Below are 21,300 nucleotides of genomic sequence, written 5' to 3'. Positions count from 1 at the left end.
ATAATTACAAGTTTGAGAAGAAACCAGTAATTCTGGTTTTTGAGCAGTTCATAAATAGCAAGTCTGTAGTAAAGCACGAATCTATAAATTGAGTTGAGACTCTAAAGACAAATATTGACCAGCACAGGATATTGTCCATCTTGCAAGTTGAATGAGACAGAGTACAGTGAAGAGAAAATGTGTTCCTGTTACCTGAGACCACAATGTGGTCTTCTTAAATACAATTTTGACAAAACAAAATTATTTTTACTTCTTTGTCGGTAGCCCAACAGATTAGAATTTCCATCTCAAATATGAGAGAAGCATTTTTTTCAGCATACATCACCATTTCTTTCATTCTTCTCCAAATGCTCTAAAATAACTTCATAGAAATTATCTCTTGAAACTGATTTGATCTGAGTCCCAGTAATGTTGCTTAAAACCAGAAGAATTTATTGAAAGTGAAGACAAGATTCTCTATGATGCTAAACATGCTGGTTTTGCACTTGAGTACTTTTCTCAGCTTATGCAAAAAAGACCAAGATCAGAAAGACCAGATTTAGACCTCTGCTTGAGGCTGTTTTGCAGTTTCCCTTAAGCTTTCTTCCTCTTGTCTTTTTATTCTTAACTCTGAACACTGACCTTTGTGCCCCTCAGCCTTTGTTTCTTCCAGGTTAGTAGGAGGCAACCTCAGAACCCCAAGGAAGGGAAGAACGTTGTTAGAATTACAGGCAGGGGTGCTAAAACTAACCACTTGTTCCTGCTACCTTAATCTTTCAACACGGACAGGCTCCAAAGGGAATGCAGCTGTTGTTCCCACAAGAGATCTTGCTGCGCTAAACTCTGTAAGCATCCTACCTAAAATATCTTCAAAGGTGCAATAAAAGCTCCAGGAAGAATTTCAGCTGCCTAAGCTGTGAAAGCAAATGCATCCCTCTGCAGATGTCCCACAGTCTAAGAAATGGTCTCAGGGTTTGTGGGACATTTTTTTCCCTGCAGTGAATTTCTCAGTATAAAGGGCCATTTACCTTTTTTGGTGTATAATGGCCTGCTTTTATTGTTCAGATACTACTGAAGAATGAAATGACTGGCCAACTTTTTCTGGTGAAAACTGGTTCAGCATCAATGTGGACCAGTCTCTCTCTCTTTCTTTCTTTCTTTGTCTGTCCGTCTGTCTTGCAGTCATTCAAACCTTCCAGCTTTGGACAATGCAAATTACTAGAGGTCAGTACTTCTAGTGCCAAGGGCCTTTGCCTACCTTTCAATGAGAAACACTCACTGCTTTAAATGATGGTGAAGTGTGTGAAACAAAGTTTTTCAAGACTAATGGGAAAGGCAAAATTGCCTGGGAACTGAAGCAATTTCACATGGGTTACATAAAGGAGACGTTTTCACCAACAGAGAAATAAACAAGGGATTTCTCTCCAAGGATGAGCTGTTCTGACAGCCAAAACACACACACCAGCTGTACTAGGTCACAGCCAGTACCTGCAGCAGTCTGTGTCTGACTGTGGGCAACAATGGGCATTTAGGAAAAACAGGGGAACAGATCAAGCATACACTGATATTTCCTACAATTTACCCTCCTAGGTAACTCAACAGCAGATTGCATCAACATCTTTCTGTTTAAGTGCCCTTTCAATTTAATTGCTTCTTGAACCCAATTACACTTTTCTGACTTTTACTACTATCATGATTCTCTAACAACTCATGACAGAGTTTTACATTTAATTATGCACTGTATGGAAGGAATACTTGTCTGCTGTCAGAGAAATGAGTTTGATATTTCTTACTTCGTGCATCATAAGAAATGGTGAAAAAACCATTCAACATTTCCATACCATTCATGGTTTTATGAGCTCTGTCGTGTTCTCTCTCAGCTATTTCTTTTTCCAGATTGAAAAGAACTAGTTTATTTAATTTCATATGATAGTCATTCTATGCTTATGATAATTCTTGTTGGTTTTCTCTGTTTTCTAATGCTACTGTTACAAATGATTCCTCACCTTGCATCTTTCATAAAGACCCAGAAAGTCTTGTTTGAAAGCTGGGGTTGAGTGTGTTGAAATGAAAACCTACTTATTTGATAAGTCCTCTTTTCTTTATATCATATGGGTATTTTCTCCAGAGAAAGGGCATTCACAGGCATGAGATTTTGCAATCTGTCCCCCTGCCATTATTGCATTACACAAAATTACTGATCTTGCTGGTGCATTCTAGTGGCATGCTAGTGGGCAAAAATATTGGAATCCTTTCATTTTTTAAAAAAATAATAATTTTCTCTTATGTATTCAATATATTGTTTTACTTCAATCAAGACAATTGTAAGAAAGGAATATTCACCCTATTAATCCCATTTCCCACTCTGCAATGTATTAGAAAAACTCTCATTTCAGAGAAGGTGCAATGAAAACCATTTTTTCTTTAGCAATACAGTATCAACCATAGCTTGGGTTATGAATAAACTATATGAAAGGTAGGCTAGTCAGCAGCCTGAACAAATATTTCTCTTTTCACTTGTGTATTCCTGTGTAGTTCTTGTACAGATTTCTGCACTATTTCAATAGCTTAAGAGCTACTCCAAGGACAAGAGAGCATCAAAGAACAGAAAACAGTAAACCCTGGGTATTCAACAAAGGCCACAGCTCCTTAATAGTTAGTTGGTTAACTACTTCCTTTTCATCCTGTCTCAACAACAGGATAGTGACTCTTTCCATCAAAGGACAGCCTTGTGCTTGAATTTATCTCTTTGCGAGACAAAGTTTGAGACCTGCTCAGAACTGTGTGTGTAAAACTGGCTTCTTATTTATGCATTCAACTATAAATATGTTTTTACATTGCATGGAATTACAGAAATGTAGGCTGGATGTGATCTTGAAAGGTCTGGACCACTGCCAACAGTAAATCAGGCCAGCTATGGCTTTATCAGTTAGTTGAGTGAAAATCCGCTGTGGATGTAGATTTCACAAAACTCAGCAAATTGTTGCAGAGTTGTGCTACTCTTCTAGAGAAAATCTAACATCTAATCTGAACCTCCCAAACTTCAATGCATGTTCATTGCTGCTTATTCTTTCCTCTAATACTACTGGGAAGAGTTCTGTGTCACCATTACTTCAGTTATCATAGGCTGTCATCCTTTCGCCTCCTCTTTGCCAGCCCAAACAAGCCAAATTCCCTCAGCCTCTCACTGAAGGTCAATACAGAGTTAAGTTACACCTTCTGGGTAGATGGAGCCTGGAAATTAGGAAGAAATTATTAACTATGAAGGTGGTGAAGCCCTGGCACAGGTTTGCCAGAGAAGCTGTGGATGCCCCATTCCTGGAAGTGTCCCAAGGCCAGGCTGGAAGAGGCTCTGAGCAACCTGGGCTAGCAGAATGTATCCCTGCCATGGCAGGAGTTGGGACTAGATGATCTTAAAGGTCACTCTCAACTTAAACCATTCTGTGACTCTGTGTCTAGACACAGAAGGCTGACAGTAAGCTTAAGGGTCTCAAACAAGGACAGTTAAAGTCCTGGACCACTTTATGTGTAAAACTATGCAATATTTCAGCTATGTGGAATATGTGCTTGAAAAGCTCCTTTTGCCCTTGAGCTAAGCATGTAATCTAAAGACCTGGAAGAAAATAAAACCAAAAAACCCACCCCACCTGAAAACACTGAGTAAGTGTTGAAAGCAAATATATTAACAGGAATAGAAAAGCTGGACTCTATTACCATATGAAAAGCACAATCTCAGGCTAAAACATCCAGGTATTCACAACTGAAATATGGATCTTAATGATACTTTGAATATATTTTCAAGAGCTGTGACATTTTAAATGAATATGCTTTTATCAAGAAAACGTTTTTAAGCTAGATTTTTGCTAACCTCCAGAAATATGCAGTTTGCCTGGGATAATGTACAATGCTTAAAAAACTCCACCCCCAAAGCAAACATAGGTATAATATGCTGTAAATTTACTTCTTAGAACTGCACAAAGATCCTAATTTTGCTGAGGAAATCTTAATTTTCTGGCACTGTGAAAGACTCTGGGGGGTTATTTTTATATTCCCTTCATGAGATGTTTGCCCTCTTAGTACTGCTTGAGCCCCAAAATGATTCACAGAGAGGCAGAGCACATGCACTCATAACACAGCAGCCAGAAGCTCCTGTAGCATAGAACTTTGCTAAATTTGAGGCAGTAAAAGCAGGGTGTTAACAGTTGTTTGCTGAGCAACTGAAACACAGCAAGCCCTCCCTTATGGAGCTAAACCAAGCTACCTGCTCATTTCATTATTCTCTTGGGTGCTTTTACTGCAGGCCTGGCAGCACTGCCCTGGCTGGACACTGTTTGGGAAATGTGTCGGTTTTAATGTGCTGGCCCATTGTGACATTACGTTTCTTCTGTCAGCAGCATTACTTTTGCCAATCCATCCCTATTACTGTTTCCCAGAAACATTGACTTGTGTGGCTGTTCTGTCAGGCACAGGACCAATATTGACTGCCCCATATTTCTGTTCTCTTGAACATACCTTTTTCTAGAACTTTCCTCTGGACTTGTAATTCTCTGATGAGTAGTGATAAATATAACACTTATCACATGCCCATTTTGTGACTTCTAAATATAATTTTCCTGTACTTCAGCTTAACTGAAGTTAACTGAACCAGTATAACTGGTCACAAGCAATAAATCAGTCTGTGAGTGTTTATTTCTCTGTTTCTATTTTGCCCCTTTTGTTGTTTGTGGAACAGCCTTTAATACCCTGCCCAGACACACAAGAGTAGCCTTTATCTGGATCTTTTAGCATTTCTGTGGAATGATGAACATCCCATCTTTTCTGATCCTTGAACTCCATAACCTTTTCCTCTATTCTTTTAAGAGTTTTCTATATATCCTTTCTTTAAGTTCCCTTTAATTTATAGGTCCTAGCAGAAGCACTTGTCCTGCTCGTTTGCTTGGAAATCCCCTGGCTCAAAATCTAATCCTCCAGTCAGAATATTTAATCAAACTTCTTTCTCAGCTCAGCTTCCTTTACCACAACCATAGCTTGGTGTCAGACTGTACTTAGTAAAATTAACAAATCTGCATTGCTCCTGATCTAGGGATATAAAATAGTTTTGATAGATAGTATTAAAGATTGCTTTACCCCAGTCTGTCACTGGGACATGCATTACATGTATGTAACAGCTACATACCAATGTTTAACTGAGTGTGCACTCCTAAGATGTGAGGTACTGTTTCACTGCAGGCCTGAAAAGTTTCAGGGATCATTTTTCAAAGACATATGTTCAGGACTCTGTTAAAGTAGTACTCCCAATTAAATCTGCTTTGTCTGGTTTAGTCCACAGTAAGCCTTAGTGACACTCCAGGATTTTCTCAGTCATAGAGAACATACATGATAAAATATTCATAGTGTTGTTAATTGTCTACCCATACAATAGCCAAGCCTAAAGGTCCTCTTGTAATTCTCATTCATACTGTCAGATTCAGTTAGCATCTGTGGAGTTCTACAGAAATATAATAGCAATATTCAAAAGGAAACCATCATGGGAGATTGTATGCAGCACTACCACTTTCTAACGTTTATTTTCCCTCTCTGAAAAAAAGGTATCAAATACTGACTACTGCCTCCTCCACCAGTTCTACATTTGCAGGTACAAACCTTAAGTAATAACAATTACAGAACATTACCTTTAAAATAAAGAAGAATTAATTTGGCAGCTTACAAATTTCATTTGCTAATATATTTTATCCTCCTGATTTGAGAATGAATCTGTTTAAAAAAAAACTCAAAGCAAACTTGTTTCATGCTTAATAATTTTTTTTGCCCTCACCATATAATAGATATCTCCCTGTCAAAATCACACAAGACTTCTTCATATTGCATATGTTTCTCAGCCTTCTACAAGCTCATTTCATAGCAGCAATTTAATATTCCTACAATAAAAAAGCTTTTACCATCCCTTTCAATTTCCCTTCATTGTAGTGGCATAACATAACATGCTATGGTAAGTTTTCACTTTTCTGCACTTCACAGTCCTCATATATGCAGGACATTTAAAGGCATTTTGATAGGAAGGACATAAACAGATGGCATCTTCATGTATGTATCTGGATGATAGGTGCCATACTGACATAGCTGCCTCTAATTATCTCAAGCTCCTTTCTGTTTTGTTTATATTGTGACTGGTCAGGATTTCCTGCAGTGGTTTTAGAGCAATGTAACAAATTGTTTGGGTGATGGGATAATGAGTTTTTCTGCTGGCAGAATAAGTTAAGCTGCTAAGTAACTTAAGAACACTTCTTAGGGAATTCACAGTGGGACTTACTCTTCTATGTCACCTCTTCTAATTTTGACAGTTTAGAATTCCAACGTTTTCCAGGAAAAAACTGAGTTCCTAGGATTGAGAAGAAAAGGTTTGGAAACCAAAAGAATTTTGTCTAGTCAAATCCCTATTGCTTTCCCCATCCTTTCTGGGAGATACCAAGGCTAGAAACAGGTATACACAGGACAACCCAGATAAAGTGTTTTATCACAGTTTAATTCTACTTTGGTGGGGTTCTTAATTTCTTTGAGAGGTGTTGGATTAAGTCTATTTATTTCTCTCCAACAGAGAGTTTGTTGTTTTGATTTTTAGACTAAAGAAAATTTTAAAAACTCATTAAATTATTGTAATTTTTCCCATTTAGTCCAGCAGCCACCTGAGCATATACATTCTTGTAGAAGTCTTCTTCCTTTCAACAAAAGATGAATCATACAATAGTTTTGCATGCCTCTCTTATCCAGCACTCAATCAGGAGTGACTGCTACACAGGAAGGACATTTCAACTAGCCCTCATTGTAGTCTCTTTTATGTCTCTTTGTATTTTTACCCAAGCTATCGCTTTCTATATTTTTGTTTGGGCAATTCTTCTGCTTTCCATTTGCCTTTCCTCAAGCATAGTCTGAATTCCTGAACTGCTTTCACTATGAGTGTCCTGGGCAATGGTATCTCCTTCATTTGTTTTGTAGACTGTCCTTATTTCAGAATGGATTCAATTTTTTTTTCTATTAACCTTAAGGAAAAACATCCAACTGATTCAATTACCTTTTTACCTCACTACCCCTTCTTCAAATACTTTAGCTTCATCTGCTTTCTTCAGAATATCTTAAGTCCTGGATCTCTAAAGAAGATATTTGAAACAGAGAGTTTCATGCCATTTTGTGAACTAGCTCAGCTACCAGCATAAGCTAAATGTCAGCCACTATTGCAAGGAAAGCCTCTACAGGAAAATGGCAACAGCTTCCACTGGTTATTCCAAGATTTACTGACATTTAAAGATTTTCTAACTTTTCTGGAAAGCAAATATTACTATTCCTGCACAAATTTTATTCCTTATTGTTTATGGCTTACACAAGATAATTTTTACTTGGTTTAGTTAAGGTTTTCAAATCCCCAAGTGCCTACCAGTTTTGAAATAATGATGATGAAAGAGATATAATGACTGAAAGATGAAGTTCTTAAGCTTTTAATACAAATGACAGTTAATTCCCTTATTTGTGATAGTTTCTCTCTTCATATTTTTTTCATTTTTAATTTCAAAGCTCTCCCAGCTGTGAGTAGAAAGCTCTAACATGAAAGCTGTAAGGAGATATTACATTACAATTTAGCTCCATTTACCAACTCTGTTCTTTTAATTACTTGCTATCTTGATAACTGGGTCTTCCCTTTTTGCCCATTTTGCATAAGAAAATGCTTACTTGTTTAGAACTCTTTCCTGCAAAGCACACCTCTACTGTTCCAGAGGATGACCAGGAATGTTTGTGCGTCTGCAAAGCACTGGAAGCATAGAAACAGCCATCTGTTCCTTAGCATGTTCTTTCCCTTAAGCAACCAATTCTTTGTTCTTATGCTCAGCGAAGAATTTGCAATTAGCCCCCAACAAGGCCATCTGGGTAAGGCATTGGCATTATCTTGCTTTTTCTCCAGCTTGAATACAATTATAAAATTACAGCAGCACTTTTTTTTCTGACCACCTGGCTATATACTCCCTTTAGGATTCCAGAACTGGAAAAGACACTGCAGAGAAGAATGCCTACCATTATTTTACTGTGTTTTATTACACCTTTGGGAGTCATACAACAATGTATTCTATTTTTATTTTAATAAGCCATAACGCTCTCAAGTTCACTTTCCCTATGATATATAAAGTAGTTTTACAGTACTGTCAAAAGCAGAAATGAGCCTGTTACGCTGGGAGTATATGAGTGGATATACCATGTATTTTTTTGTTTATTATATTAGAACCGTGGATGTATCACTTCTTAAGATATGTCAAGAAATCATGTGGGCTGAGGAGACAGAGCAGTAGCGGGGAGAAGGGCTCAGGGATGCTGGTGGGTGAGGGCTGGCCCTGCCCTGTCCGTGTGTGCCGGGACCCAGAAACCTCCCTGTGCTGGGCTGAGCCCCCAGTGTGAGTAGCAGGGGAGGGGGGATTCTGCCCCTCTGCCCCACTCAGGTGAGAACTCAGCTGCAGATTTGCCTCCAGCCCTAGGGTCCCAGCACAGGAAGAACACAGAGCTGTTGGAGCGAGTCCAGATAAGGGTCACCAAGTTGATTAGTGGGATGGAGCACCTCTCCTATAAGGAAAGGCTGGGAACATTTGGATTCCTCAGCCTGGAGAAGACAAGGGTTAGGGGTGACCTAATTGTGGTCTTCCAGTACATGAAAGGAACCTACAAGGAACATGGAGAGAGACTAAACCCAAGAGCCTGCAGTGACTGGACAAGGGGGAATGGCTTCAAACTGAAGGAGAGTAGATTCAGATTAGGTATTAATATGAAACTCTTCCTTGTGAGAGTGGTGAAACACTGGTATAGGTTGCCCAGAGAATCTGTGGATGCCCCTGGAAGTGTTCAAGGGCAGGCTGGGTGAGAGTAGAAGGTGTCCATGGCTATGGCAGGAGATTTGGAACTTGATGGTATTTAAGGTCCCTTCCAGCCCAAACCACCATATGACTGTAAGATTTGAATACTTGAGTTTTCCTTTCTGATAAATTTCCTCACTGTTCACTGATTTCAGGAAAATGATACATTTGCCTTCTTTGGCTATTAAAATCATGACCTGGATTTGGGAGGTTCATTTCCCAAGGTATATCACACATTTATACCATGCAACCACAGCCTAGCACCGGACTATCACCTGCATCTTGGTTGGAAATGATTCTTGATTGGCTTACTTGCTTTTTAACTAAAAGAAATTGTATTCAGTTTATTAAGAATAAGACTTTCAGATATTGAACCAATACTATAATATTACACTGAAGAAGAAATTTCTTAGGTGTCAAGATTAACAATTTACTAATATTTTCTTTATGTCACACAAGAGGTCACCAAGTTTACAATAATTTAAAACCTTCTGTCCTCTTGCACGTGTTCAAAACATCTCCCAATTGATGGAAGGGTTTTAACTCTCTGCTTTTGTCCTTGAATTAGAGATTCCAATGGAGGATTTGGTAGTAGAGGGACAGTATTATGATTCACTACAAAATACAGTAATGAACACAAACCTCTTAATATGCAATATCCTGTTTGTTCTGAGAGTTGGCCAAAAACCTATATTAGCTCTAAAAGATTTCTTTTTCAGACTATTAATAGCAAAAGCATTTTGACTGAGATAAAAATTTCTTGCTTGGTTATTATCAGCTACAAAATCAGGAAAGGAAACCCTGATTATTTGAAAACAGATCTATGATGTTTTAGGGGATTGTCTGTTGTGTCAGTATTTGCACTGTGAAAAGAAATGCTCAAACATATATTTAAAGCTGTGTTTTTACACTATAAATCTGTCTATATATAAAGTAGGCTGGAGTGTCAGATGACCTTACAGGGGAAGAAGTAAACAAACAGTCCCCAAATCAGAAGTGTCTGGCTGAGCTTGTGTTTCAGTGTGCCCCAAGAGGCTGGTGAGTCAGCTTTGCCCCTGGCGGCCGAGGCAGTGCCAGTGCTCTTTAATAGCTCCCAGCGCTCCCGGGCCTTTGGGAAGGACCAGGAACTGCCACCAGCCTTGGGTTTCACTGTGAACACAGAGAGAAATCAGTGCCTGCATGGAACTCACAGAACACAGGATGTAATTCTGACCAAGTCAATCCTTAGCAAATGAAAAGGAGGGATAACACAAAGGGAGGCAAGTATAAGAGGTAATTTGAAAAGCTTATGTAAACCAGTCTGCTCCTATTTCAGCAACTATGCATTTTTAAGGGGCAATTTTTTCAGTATACAGCTTTAGTGTAACAATAATGATCAAAAGTGCTGCAGATTTCTTTTAAAATAATAAAAAATACAATATAGTTTTCAAATAAAGCAAAAATAAAAAGTAAATTCTAAATAAATGATATTTTCATATTAACTTTTATGTAATAAACAGTGCATTATTATTCTCTCTTCCTCTCACCAGGTGATTCTAATGAAGTCAAGGGGGATGCACTAGACACAACTGATACAAGTTTCAGGACAATTAGGCCCAAAATACTTTATTCCTGCTAAAAGCCAAAGTCATCCTCTTTCCTCCACTGTTTGTTCCTTACGAACTGGAGAACTGGCCAGAATGCTTCACAGTTAAACAACAAAAATGCCCAGACTTCTGATTACTTTCATCCCCTTTGAACACAAGCCAGACAAATGGAATACATACATATTTGCAAATATTCCTGTAAACCAATTATACGGTTGGTTTTTGATATCCCAAATACCTGCTGTTCACTTACCCTGGATCACTCCCATGACTCATGAAGTCTGCATAACATTTTCTGAAACCTAAACATGCTGGAAAAACATTGACCTTGCTAAAAATGCCTGATTAAGAAATTTTATGTATCTACTTTTGGCGCTACTTGAGTGATATTTCTTTTAATAATATAAAATATTTTCTATTCAAAACATTACATCTATTTACACGTATTTATAGATAATCCAAGCAATAAACAGCCTCCCAAGAACCTGGTACCATGGACAGCTCCAGCTGTGGCAGTTTAAGCGTCAGTGTAAGTGGCAGCAACACCTCAGGAACATTCAAGACAGTCGCTGATTTTTAACCAACCTCTCTTCTTTCAGTCTATAGCAGCATTGGATTTTAATTTCCAAACCTAATTGTGGTGCTTATGCTCAGTTGTTCACAAATGGAGTTTACCTGCTCAGGGCAGCAGACAGAGCTGTGAGCTTTCCACAGTTCTGCTGAAACATTATTGCTGACACTGTTGTTTCCTCTCCTACAGAGTCGAATGGCAGAAAGTTTGCGTCTGTTTGATTCCATCTGCAACAACAACTGGTTTATCAACACTTCCCTCATCCTTTTTTTGAATAAGAAAGATCTGCTGGCAGAAAAAATCCGACGCATCCCCTTAACAGTGTGCTTTCCTGAATACAAAGGCCAAAACACTTACGAGGAGGCAGCAGTCTACATCCAACGCCAGTTTGAGGACTTGAATCGCAACAAGGAGACCAAGGAGATCTACTCACACTTCACCTGTGCCACCGATACCAGTAACATACAATTTGTGTTTGATGCAGTGACAGATGTCATCATTCAGAACAATCTCAAATACATTGGCCTCTGCTAAGAATCCTTTGGTTCAATCTGTTTTCCTGGAGTGATAAAAAAGGGGCTAACTTCTTCCACTTCTGGTGGAAAAAAATTGGGCAATGCTTAATAGCCCAAGGGGAGAAAAGGGGAAATCTGATATTTGAACACAGTTCCTCTTATGCCCCCTTAACCTGCTATGTCATTTTCCCTAAATACATGTTCTGGAGAGTGAGAGCCTCCTCTCCAAGAAAACAAAACACCCCCAGTGAAAAAAAAAAAAACAAACCAAAAACTCAAAACCCCCCAAACAAAAACAAAAAAAGAGATCGAGGCCTAACTCTGTGGAGATGTTTCACCACAGTCACTGCACTTTTATTCCATCTGTTTCATTCCATTTCCTACAGTGAGAGTGTTATCATGTTCTGTGTAAGAAATGACTCTTCATCCAGTTGTCCTAAAATTTTATTGACATAAAAATATAACTCTGGTGAGTGACAGATGAACTTGTTTGCAGAGTGTGGAGCAGAATGCTTGTGTTGGGGTGAAAAGCTAGTTCAAACCAGAAGTTACTGAATGAGAGAGTTTAAGCAAAATACTATTTAAATTTGTAGAGAGTGGGCATGCCCCCACAATATTGGTATCCACAGTCAAGAGTATGTACACATCCATCATGTATGCACATGCACATGACTCTCAGCATATACTATGTAAACACCTCTGCTTTACTTTACTGTTCCTCATGGACACCTTGCCTATTAAAGGAATTGTTGGTGCGCAACTGTTTTGTGATTTCCAAACTGACTAGCAGCTCTTTCTGCTCTTTATGGCTTCAAATATGCAGCAAAACTACATGAAATGAATCTTTGAATAGGCCAAATTAAGGTCGGTGTTTCTTCTACTGGTAAGGAGTTTTATACACCAAAACAGTCTTCTTTTACATCTTTTTTTGCCAAATCTTGTGGTGTTTCATGAAAAACCAAATTATATTTAAGAAGTAGGTTAGTGTTCCTTTTTTAAATACAGATTTAAAAAAATAAATCACAAAGCAATTTTTAAAATTATTGTTGTAGTGTCTGGATTGCTGAATGTGAAAGTTGCCAACGGACAATTCTGTTCCACTGCTCCAAATACCTTCTGGGTATTGTAATGTTGTAACAGATTTCCCAAGAAGCAGGAGCCATGGAGATTGTGTAGTATATAGCCTCCAAAGTCTTTTTTTTTTTTGTTGGTTTTTTAAATTATTTTTAAAATGTGATGTGTTATTAGAAGGTTAAAGATGAGCGATATGAACAATAACTAAATGTCTTGATATTTCAATTTAATAATTTAAATTATTTACAGTTTAGTGAAGTTAAGGAAACTGAAGAGATGCAATCCTCAACTCCAGGTTTCATCTCATAAAGAAACACTACTGGATGGAGTAACATTCCAGCAAAAGTTTGAATGCATACGAAGCTGTGTGGGACTATACTGGAAAATCTCATATGGATTATACAGACCTAAGTCTTTGGTCAGTTGGTTCTTTCCCCTGCCATAGAAAAGACTTCTTAAAGACTTCAGTGTAAAGTTGGTGTGTAAATATATGTTTGATAACTGTAAAGCACATACGTACACAGAGACACAAACACACATGCACACTGGAAAATCACCTTCTACTTTTGTTCCCCCTATGTACTATGATTAGTGCAAGAAATCTCAGCCAAGGGCTCTAAGAAAATTAAAACAAAATGGTTAATAACATCAACATTTAAATTGTCCACTTCAAAAATAAATAATTCAAATGATACTGAAAGTGTCTATAGTGTGTTCATTAAGTAGTGTTATAACAGTTACTTAATTAGATAATGTTTGTAAAGTTTACTTTTAATCTGTCTAATTTTGAACAAGATATTTTATCCCTGTACTTTAAGCATTCCCTGCCACCTGCTACACCTGAAGAGTAGAGGCAAAAGAGCAAATGAGTCTGTGCCTTCAAGGTATAAAAGGTCAGTCTTGGCACACAGTATTTAGGTCTCACTTGTAGTGAGGAGGTGCTGCTGCCTGCTTGGGTTATTTGCACTCAGGCTGCTTGTCTTGGCGAGTTTACTAATTTACAGTAATTGCTAGTACAAGCTCCTTGAAACTTTGTTTACTATTAAATTGCCATCATTTACCTGGGAAATTGTGCAGTATTTCTAGACTAATTTGCTTTTTACATGTAATATCCAATTATTAGCCAGTTGAATTGTGGAAAAGGTGGGAACTGAGTCAGGGCTCCCTTTTCCAATGAATGGTCTATTGGATGTTGTGTCTCCTTCACCTCTTTCTTTCACTGGACTGTGGCCATTTCAGATTAGTGAAAGAAGCGACAAGAAAATACCAGCATTCATTACAGCATAGCTTCAAGGTAAGAAAGCTGGATAAAACCAAAAGTGTAGTCAATTATCAGGAAGGTAACAGACACTTTATATCAAAAACCAAATCTTTATTCAGCTGGGAAGGTCCTTCTACCCTAAGTATTAGAGACAATGAAGTGGAGAACCTAGGACATTTTAACAAAGGCCCAAGGGGATTTCTAAAGGAAAGCAGCCAGTTCCATTCCTCATTGAGTGAAAGCTCTCTTGGAAAAGAGAAAAGAAAGTGAAGCACCACCTGTGCTCCTACTTGACTTAAAATCAGAGGCATGGGGAAGAACAAAGAAGTAAATAATTACATTTAAATAATCAAGTCACATAATGAGGTTATCTGAACAGCAATGTCTTGCTATTAACTCTAATAATTTAATTCCTATGATGATTTTGATTTTAGCATTCTGAGTAATTCATGGTTACTCTGTTTACTCTCTGAAGAATTCAAGATGTTAAAATAAATTATGTTTTATACAGAGTTTTCTGTACAAAAAATTCTGACTGTATAAGAAAACTGAGGCATAGCAAAGTCAGAACTAAAAAGTCTGTTGGCTGAGGACAGGTGCTGAAATTAAATCCCTTGACTCTTAGTCATCCACCTGGATAAATCATGCAATTAAATTTGCATCTATTTTCTCAGTTCTCAGGTTTATCAGTGATGCAGTGCACTGCCACCTGAAAGAGCTGCATTAATACAGCTGGGATTTCACTTCACCTGGGCAACAATGACATTCACAGAAGAGATGTCCCATCTGCTGCAGTAAGAATGCCATCTGTCCTTTCAGCATTTGCACTCCATACAGCAAAACAAGTTTTGAAGGGAAAAAGGTATCCTTAAAGAGTCCTCATCCACACATTCAATTGGTTATGATTTTTCCAGGGTGAAAGAGTGGAGACACTAAGAGTCAGCAGTGCAGGAGAAATATTATCTCTTGGGCTCTTCCTAAATAGAGGTTCTGGCAAGCTTAAAAATCCATTACCCCATCCATTCCACCTCAATCTTTGCCTAAAGGGATTAGGTACCCATAAATGACAGGATAGGTAATGGGTAAGAATTCTTAAACTTTTCCAGTGTTAACCATATCATAATGAAAGATGTTTTTTCCTAGAACTATTTTTGCAGTTGCTATTTCCAAGGTCATTTATCATTGCATAACACCCTTTCGCCAACACTGTCAAGTATTATATATGTCAACTAATTGTTTTTACAGAGAGAGGAAGTTTTGCTATTAATTTCTTTAATGGTCTTAATTTTCTCTTCCTGCTGGCCCTTCTCCCTCTTCTATCCTCTCCTGAACACATCCAACCATCCATCTATCTATCTATCTATCTATCTATCTATCTATCTATCTATCTATCTTTCTATCTTTCTATCTTTGTCTTTCTTCTGCCCATTAATTCTTTTCACTAAGTTGTTATTTCTTCTGGAAGTGTTACTCCTCAGTGTTCTCTCAGTCTTTGTGCATTCTCCCACCTTTTGGTTTTTAACAATCCCAGAGCTCCTGGAATATACTAGTATACATCCTTAAATTTAAGAATCAGAAATACTCTGTAAGTGGATTTGCTCAAAATAACCACATTTTCCTAAATTACTCCTGTTTGGAGAAAGACCAGGTGGCCTGGCATAGAGCTAGCTGGAGTCACTGACCACTTCCCAGTTAAAACAGCCACACTTCATGCCAAGGACACGTACAGCTTCTGTTCCTTTTTGTCTTGCACAGAACACGTTGCTTTATTGGCCCTGCAAATCACCTCAGCTCTAGAGAACAGCACAAATGGAGCTGTGGAGCTCTGCCATAGCTGCTGACCTCCTCCAGCTGATCCAAGGTACATCCTATCTCATTATCTGGATGTGAGGTGCAGAGGCGAATGCAGAGGAAGACTGACACGTTCCTGGCTGGCTGAAAAGGGCTGAATTACCAAGGAGAGACTATTTCTGTACCTGTAGTATGTCAAATGAATTCTGTCAGGCCTTGTGACTCTTACTACTTATTGGAAAATATTTGTGGTTAACCCTGATACTTCCCTGAATTGTCTCATAGCAAAAAGTTCTGCACCTGTCCATTTATCTTTTAAGTAGCCCTCTGTATGTGAATCCATTCTACACTGACACAATTCTGCTCCAGGATTTATCTTCCAGCCCTAAAATACAGGCATGTATATTTTTATAGATACATTATATTTTAATTTAAATAAACAGAGTACATGACTTTAAAGAACACCATTTCCAAGAGTAATTACTCAGAGCTGCTTTTACAGACTTTTCCATACAGATGTTCCCAAACTTGTTTGGCCAAACATATCAATATCCTTCATGTGAATGGAATTATTGAAGACTTTAAAAAGGGTTGCTTGCATGTAAAAAAAAAACTTTAGATTTTTTAGAATTCATGTACAGTCAGCAAGGCTCTAAGCATTCATTTGATTTTTTAAAGCATCAGTAATGAAACTGAACTTCTCAGACAATATACTTTGCTGGGAATTTAAACAGTATGGCTTTTTAACTGATAATTTCTACTGAAATTTTAATTTTAAAATTATAATTTTGATCAACTGGAAGAGAAGTTTAAGACACATGTTCAGATTAGAACACTTAGGAAACTATTGCACTGCGATGAACAGCTGATCCACCCCTTGAACTGATGGGACAAAGTGAAACTTTGGTGCAAGATTCTGAAATACCAATTCAAGCATGCAGTCCACAGAATCTGTACCTTGAGTAGGTAGCTTCAACTTGCAAAAGACCTAAGAAAGTTAACTAAGGAAAACTAAGATAAGCAAAAATGGACAAGATACTGCTTTTAAATGTGAGTTTCAAGGGAAATGGAATCAATTAAATCTGGAGCATAGGTGAATTTACCTGATTTCCTTTCTGTGTTGTCTACTTGAATACTTAACTGCTTAAAACCTCCTACCTTGAGGTAATTTTGCCAGCATGTCAAAAGTCTGATGGATGTTCTTCCGACAGATATCTACTGGATCATCCAGGAGCCCAGCAAGAGCAGAAATGACTCCACTTTGTATTAGCCCTTCCCTAAAAACAACAACAGAGGACAGATTTAACCCAACGTAATAAAACTTGCATATATTTGAGATATTTAATCTTAACTGCTCTTCCTTATGCTGCATCTGTCTGACAAAACTAAGGAACCTTGTTCTTATTTCTCACTGAAACATCACTTCCCACAAGATTCAGTAAACCTTGGAATTGCCCCTACCTGCCAATACTATGTGAAGCCATTACAGAGAGAACTTCTGTTGCTTTTTGCCGGACAGTTTGGTCTTGATGCCCCAGCAAAGTCTTCAGGCTATCCAGGAATCCTACGAGACATCATATACACAAATGTCAAAATGCTCATTTTTACATTTCTTAGCTCCAGCATTAATTTGAAATAGCAATATTCATCTTTTATCTCAGAATTTGAAATGCCTCCGAATTTTCAGCTTGTCCTGACAGTGAAATTCTCATTGTCATATCTCAAGTAAGGAAGAAAATTTCAAATTTCAAGGCCTACTGCCAAAAATGTCATGCTACAAACAAGCTCCTGACTCCTTATCAAGTTAAATCCTAATCCTGCAAATATAAAGTGACATAACTCTAAAAATAAGTCAGTAGAGCTACTGATGTCTTTAGAAAAGCATGTTTTTGCAGGATTGACACTCACTTGTCTTTTTTGAACAGAAATAAATGTGGTGAACCATTAATGATTGTGTATGCACATATGGGCACTGACCAAAGCCAAAAAACCTAACAACCTCAAACTAAAAACAATCTCACATTGCTTTGGCAATCAAACTGTTCATCAAACACTAACTTAATAAATTCTGAACATGACTAGTCTCTTTTATGACAGGAAAAAAATCAAAGGAGTAAATGGAGAAAAAAGCAGTAGCAAACAAGGAGTTTTTTCTGTGTTACATAATGAGCTATATAGATACACTACAGACTGCAAGAAATTGCAAAAATAAGCTTGAAATTAGGGGGTTTCCCCCAAAATTGAAACTCAGGATTCTTCCAGGCTCTTGAAATAAGTGGTGGCCAGATGTAGTCCTGATGAGTATGATAAATTTGGTTATACTCTTTTCTTTTCTAATTTCTCATTAAATTAAACACAAGCGGGTGATGATGGTGATGGGGCTCTAACTTGTAACTAATTAAGTGGATGTTGTTTTTTTTATTTAGCCTATGTTAGGAATTAGCTAAAATCAGAACAAAGTCTGGGGACATAGTTAAGTGGTGATCATGGCAGGGCAGAGTTAACAGTTGAACTGGATTATCTTAAGAGGTCTTCTCCAACCTTAACAATTCCATGATTCTATGGAAAGAAAGATTCTGCACTACTTTTGTATTTAGGGGTTGATAAAACTTACAGTGAGCCATTGATGAATCCTAAAATGGTGATAATTCTTATAATAATTGTCTTGTATATGATATGATCTTATTCTTTACCTTTCTAAGGTAAAACAAACAGGAATTTTTTCCTGGGCATCTTGAGTCATCAAAGATATTGTACGGAAAAAGTAATGGAAGTAAAGTGGGGTTCCCCCCTCAGCCTGTGTCAGAACTAGTGCGAACCGATCACTTACCTAATGCTATTGCCTGGTAGACTTTTTCTGGGTCGTGGACCAGATCGCAGAGGGCCATCAGCGCCCGCTGCTGTGTCAGCAGCTCGGGAGACTGCAGCTCCTCGTTCAGCTTGGGAAGGGCTCTCCTCCCAAAGGCCAGAGCAGCTTTGGTGGGGTCTATATCAGGGGGCAGGTAGGCTGAGATACGAGGCTGTGCCATCCCAAATCTTCCTGAGAAAGACTCTCCCTATCCCTAAAAATACTCCAAAATGGCTGTATTTGGTGACTGGGCAGAGAATGTACCATAAAGACACCTACTGACATTAAACAGTGCTCTTTGTTCCCCAAGGAGCTCTTTTAGCAAACATTCACTGGCAGGAAGCTGTGAAAGAGGCTGGAGTCGTGCATCATCAGCACTAATGTGTGTTCATCTGCTGAATTGTCTTAATCTGGTTTAATTCTCACTGAACACTGTAAAGAAAGGAGAGAGAAAGAAAGCTTAACTTAAGGAAGGATGTTAAAGCTGATAGAGGGAATGTTTTTAAAAGGGTTCAAGTGAAGCAGCCCAATGCCCAAAATCGGAGCGGGCTCAAAGTAAGAAAATGAAAGCAAAGGAAAACGAAATACCTATTTTTTCCCAAAGGAGAAAAAAAAGGAAAAAAAAAAAAAAAAAAAAAAAAAAAAAAAAAAAAAGAGAAAGAAAAAAAAAGGGCATTTTTAAAAGCATCTGGCTGAAATCTGCCGTCAGAGTTGGGTAACGTTTGACAGAACACATGAGGGCTGCTCTCCCCACCACCCCCCGCCCTTCCCTCAGCACGGAAATCGCCTCAGCCGACTGAAACACTAACGACCTCCAATATCGAAAATTGCTAACAACAAAAAACAAAACCAAAAGTTAAAACAGCCTCTAAACAACTCCACTTCTCCCTTCAAAGAAAGCGAAACAGCCGAAAGGAAGCGAGGGCGCCGTTACCGACCCCGGCCTGCCGTCCCTCAGCGCGGGCGTGCCCCGGTTGCCACAGCGCCCGCTCTTTGCGTACGCGCCTCTTGGTGAATAGCGACTTACGGCGCCCAGCGCGGCTCCGGCCCTGCGCCAGCAGCGTGAGCTCCGCGGTGGACAGCGCCCGCGCTGCGGCGGGTACGCCAATGGCGTAGCTGGCGGGGCGGGGGCCGAGGCCGGCCGCTGAGGGGAGCCGTGAGGGGCCGCCGGGGAGCCCGGGGCAAACCGGGAGAACCCTCGGTCCTCTGCTAAAGGGGGGGGTCCCGCTCCTCGCCCCCTGTTTTCAAAGTAATTCGACTTGAACAAAATCGAGGGAAATTCAGAGCGAACAAAATGGTGGTCGAGTTCTGGGTAGAAATACGGCAGAGCGAGTGCCTTGGGGTAAAAAGGCTGAAGGGAGCGCAGTAGTTTTAAACTAGGTTTTTTTTTTCTTAATCTTCTCCAGAATGTCACTAAGAACAGGTAGAATGTGTAGTAAGGGTTTCCATTATTACTTAGTTTCACATAACTGTTCAGAGGAAGGAACATGGGAAGAATGATCTTTACAATATTGTGGCCCAATTTAAGCGTGTTCTGGATTGTCAGATGTTATCCAGCATCACGAAAAAACTCTGAACAGCTTGTGCTATAAAAGGATAGTGCGGACAGTGAAGTCGTCGAGATGTTTTTCATTACGTGAATAACAATTGTAATAATCAAAGTTCTTAAAAAGGATTTTACAAATCCAAAGTAATTCTGACCGGCCGGATTAAAATGCATCACAGGAATAGGTTCTGGTTTGTTGATCTTCAAAATCCCCAAAAGAAAAATTGCTACTTTAAAAAGTATTTTCTGGAAAGGATTAATTTTTCTGCAACATTTTAGAGTTGGTTATTTACTTTACAGATGATTTACCTGAAGTAGAGTAGATTTGCACTATGTACCTGTAAAAGTTCACCTGATTTCCATAGAAAGAACATGAACTTTTCTCAGTGTAGGAAGAGCAGGACCAAATCAAAGTGTTACCTCTGCTTTTGGTGTGAGTTGTTCTGTCTTGTCCTTCACCACAGCTTGGAATACTGATTTTGTTAGTGGTCATGCTGTTAACTTATTTTATGTATGCCTTCTGAATGCCTTCCTCACATCCTTTGTCTATCCACAGAAGCTGCTGGCACTACTGTTCTTGCAATGTTGAGATAAGGAGGGTTGTGATGCCATGGAGACACTGTGTTCCCAGCCCTCCCTGGTGATTGAATCCACTTTCAGCTCTTTAAGAAGAGAAAATATGGATCATTCTCAGCATTTTTAGCAGCTTTTTGTTTCTTAAATTCTTTTCCTGTAATGGTGTGTCTTATTTGTTGACATGGTAAGTTGGGATGTGCTTATATGTGTGTGAGATTTAGATTAAATACAGTTAGTGAAGATGGCCTCTCAATTTTGAAATGTATCTGTGTGGTTGTCTTGGTCCCTCCTGTACTTTGTATTCACTGAGATTGTTGAACTGGGGGTTTTGTAGCTTAGTTTGTGAAAGAGCTCTAGGAGAGGAGCAGTGAGTCAGTCTATGTACACATGACAGGTGTTTACCATGCTTAGGGGGTGTTGAACTACTACTAGAATATGCAGAAAGCAAGTTAGTGGTTGAAACTCATGGACTTTTTGTTTTCAGAGCTATACTAATAGTTCTGGCATTACTTAAGACATTAATATTGCTGTAAAATCATTCAATCTGGCCAGAAGGGCAGGAGCACACCATAACAAGGGTCAAGATCTCTCGAGTTCTGTATGGCCACAAGTAGCCTAAGTAGAACTCTCCATCTGGGAGTAGATAAAAACTGTAAAGTCACCTC

General features: G+C 38.7%; 2 protein-coding genes across 4 annotated transcripts in view; one reads left to right on the top strand and one right to left on the bottom strand.

The window, feature by feature from the left end:
- The window catches only part of GNAZ (G protein subunit alpha z), a 49,662-nt gene extending 36,355 nt beyond the window's left edge, over positions 1 to 13,307 (top strand). For all 3 annotated transcript variants that reach the window (XM_066331240.1, XM_066331239.1, XM_066331241.1), the window contains one exon: positions 11,214 to 13,307. In XM_066331240.1, the coding sequence (XP_066187337.1) occupies positions 11,214 to 11,558 (345 nt within the window). In that variant the 3' untranslated portion in view covers positions 11,559 to 13,307. The remainder of the gene's footprint in view (positions 1 to 11,213) is intronic.
- Positions 1 to 18,694, bottom strand: part of RSPH14 (radial spoke head 14 homolog) — a 71,701-nt gene extending 53,007 nt beyond the window's left edge. The window contains exons 1-3 of the mRNA XM_066331242.1: positions 18,496 to 18,694; positions 17,127 to 17,229; positions 16,824 to 16,942 (exon numbers count right to left, since the gene is read on the bottom strand). Coding sequence (XP_066187339.1) covers positions 16,824 to 16,942; positions 17,127 to 17,229; positions 18,496 to 18,694 — 421 coding nt within the window. The remainder of the gene's footprint in view (positions 1 to 16,823; positions 16,943 to 17,126; positions 17,230 to 18,495) is intronic.
- Positions 18,695 to 21,300: the final 2,606 nt, after the last annotated feature.

Source organism: Sylvia atricapilla, chromosome 17 (genome assembly GCF_009819655.1).
Source record: "Sylvia atricapilla isolate bSylAtr1 chromosome 17, bSylAtr1.pri, whole genome shotgun sequence".
Taxonomy (NCBI): domain Eukaryota; kingdom Metazoa; phylum Chordata; class Aves; order Passeriformes; family Sylviidae; genus Sylvia; species Sylvia atricapilla.
This window is presented reverse-complemented; position numbering and strand designations above follow the sequence as displayed.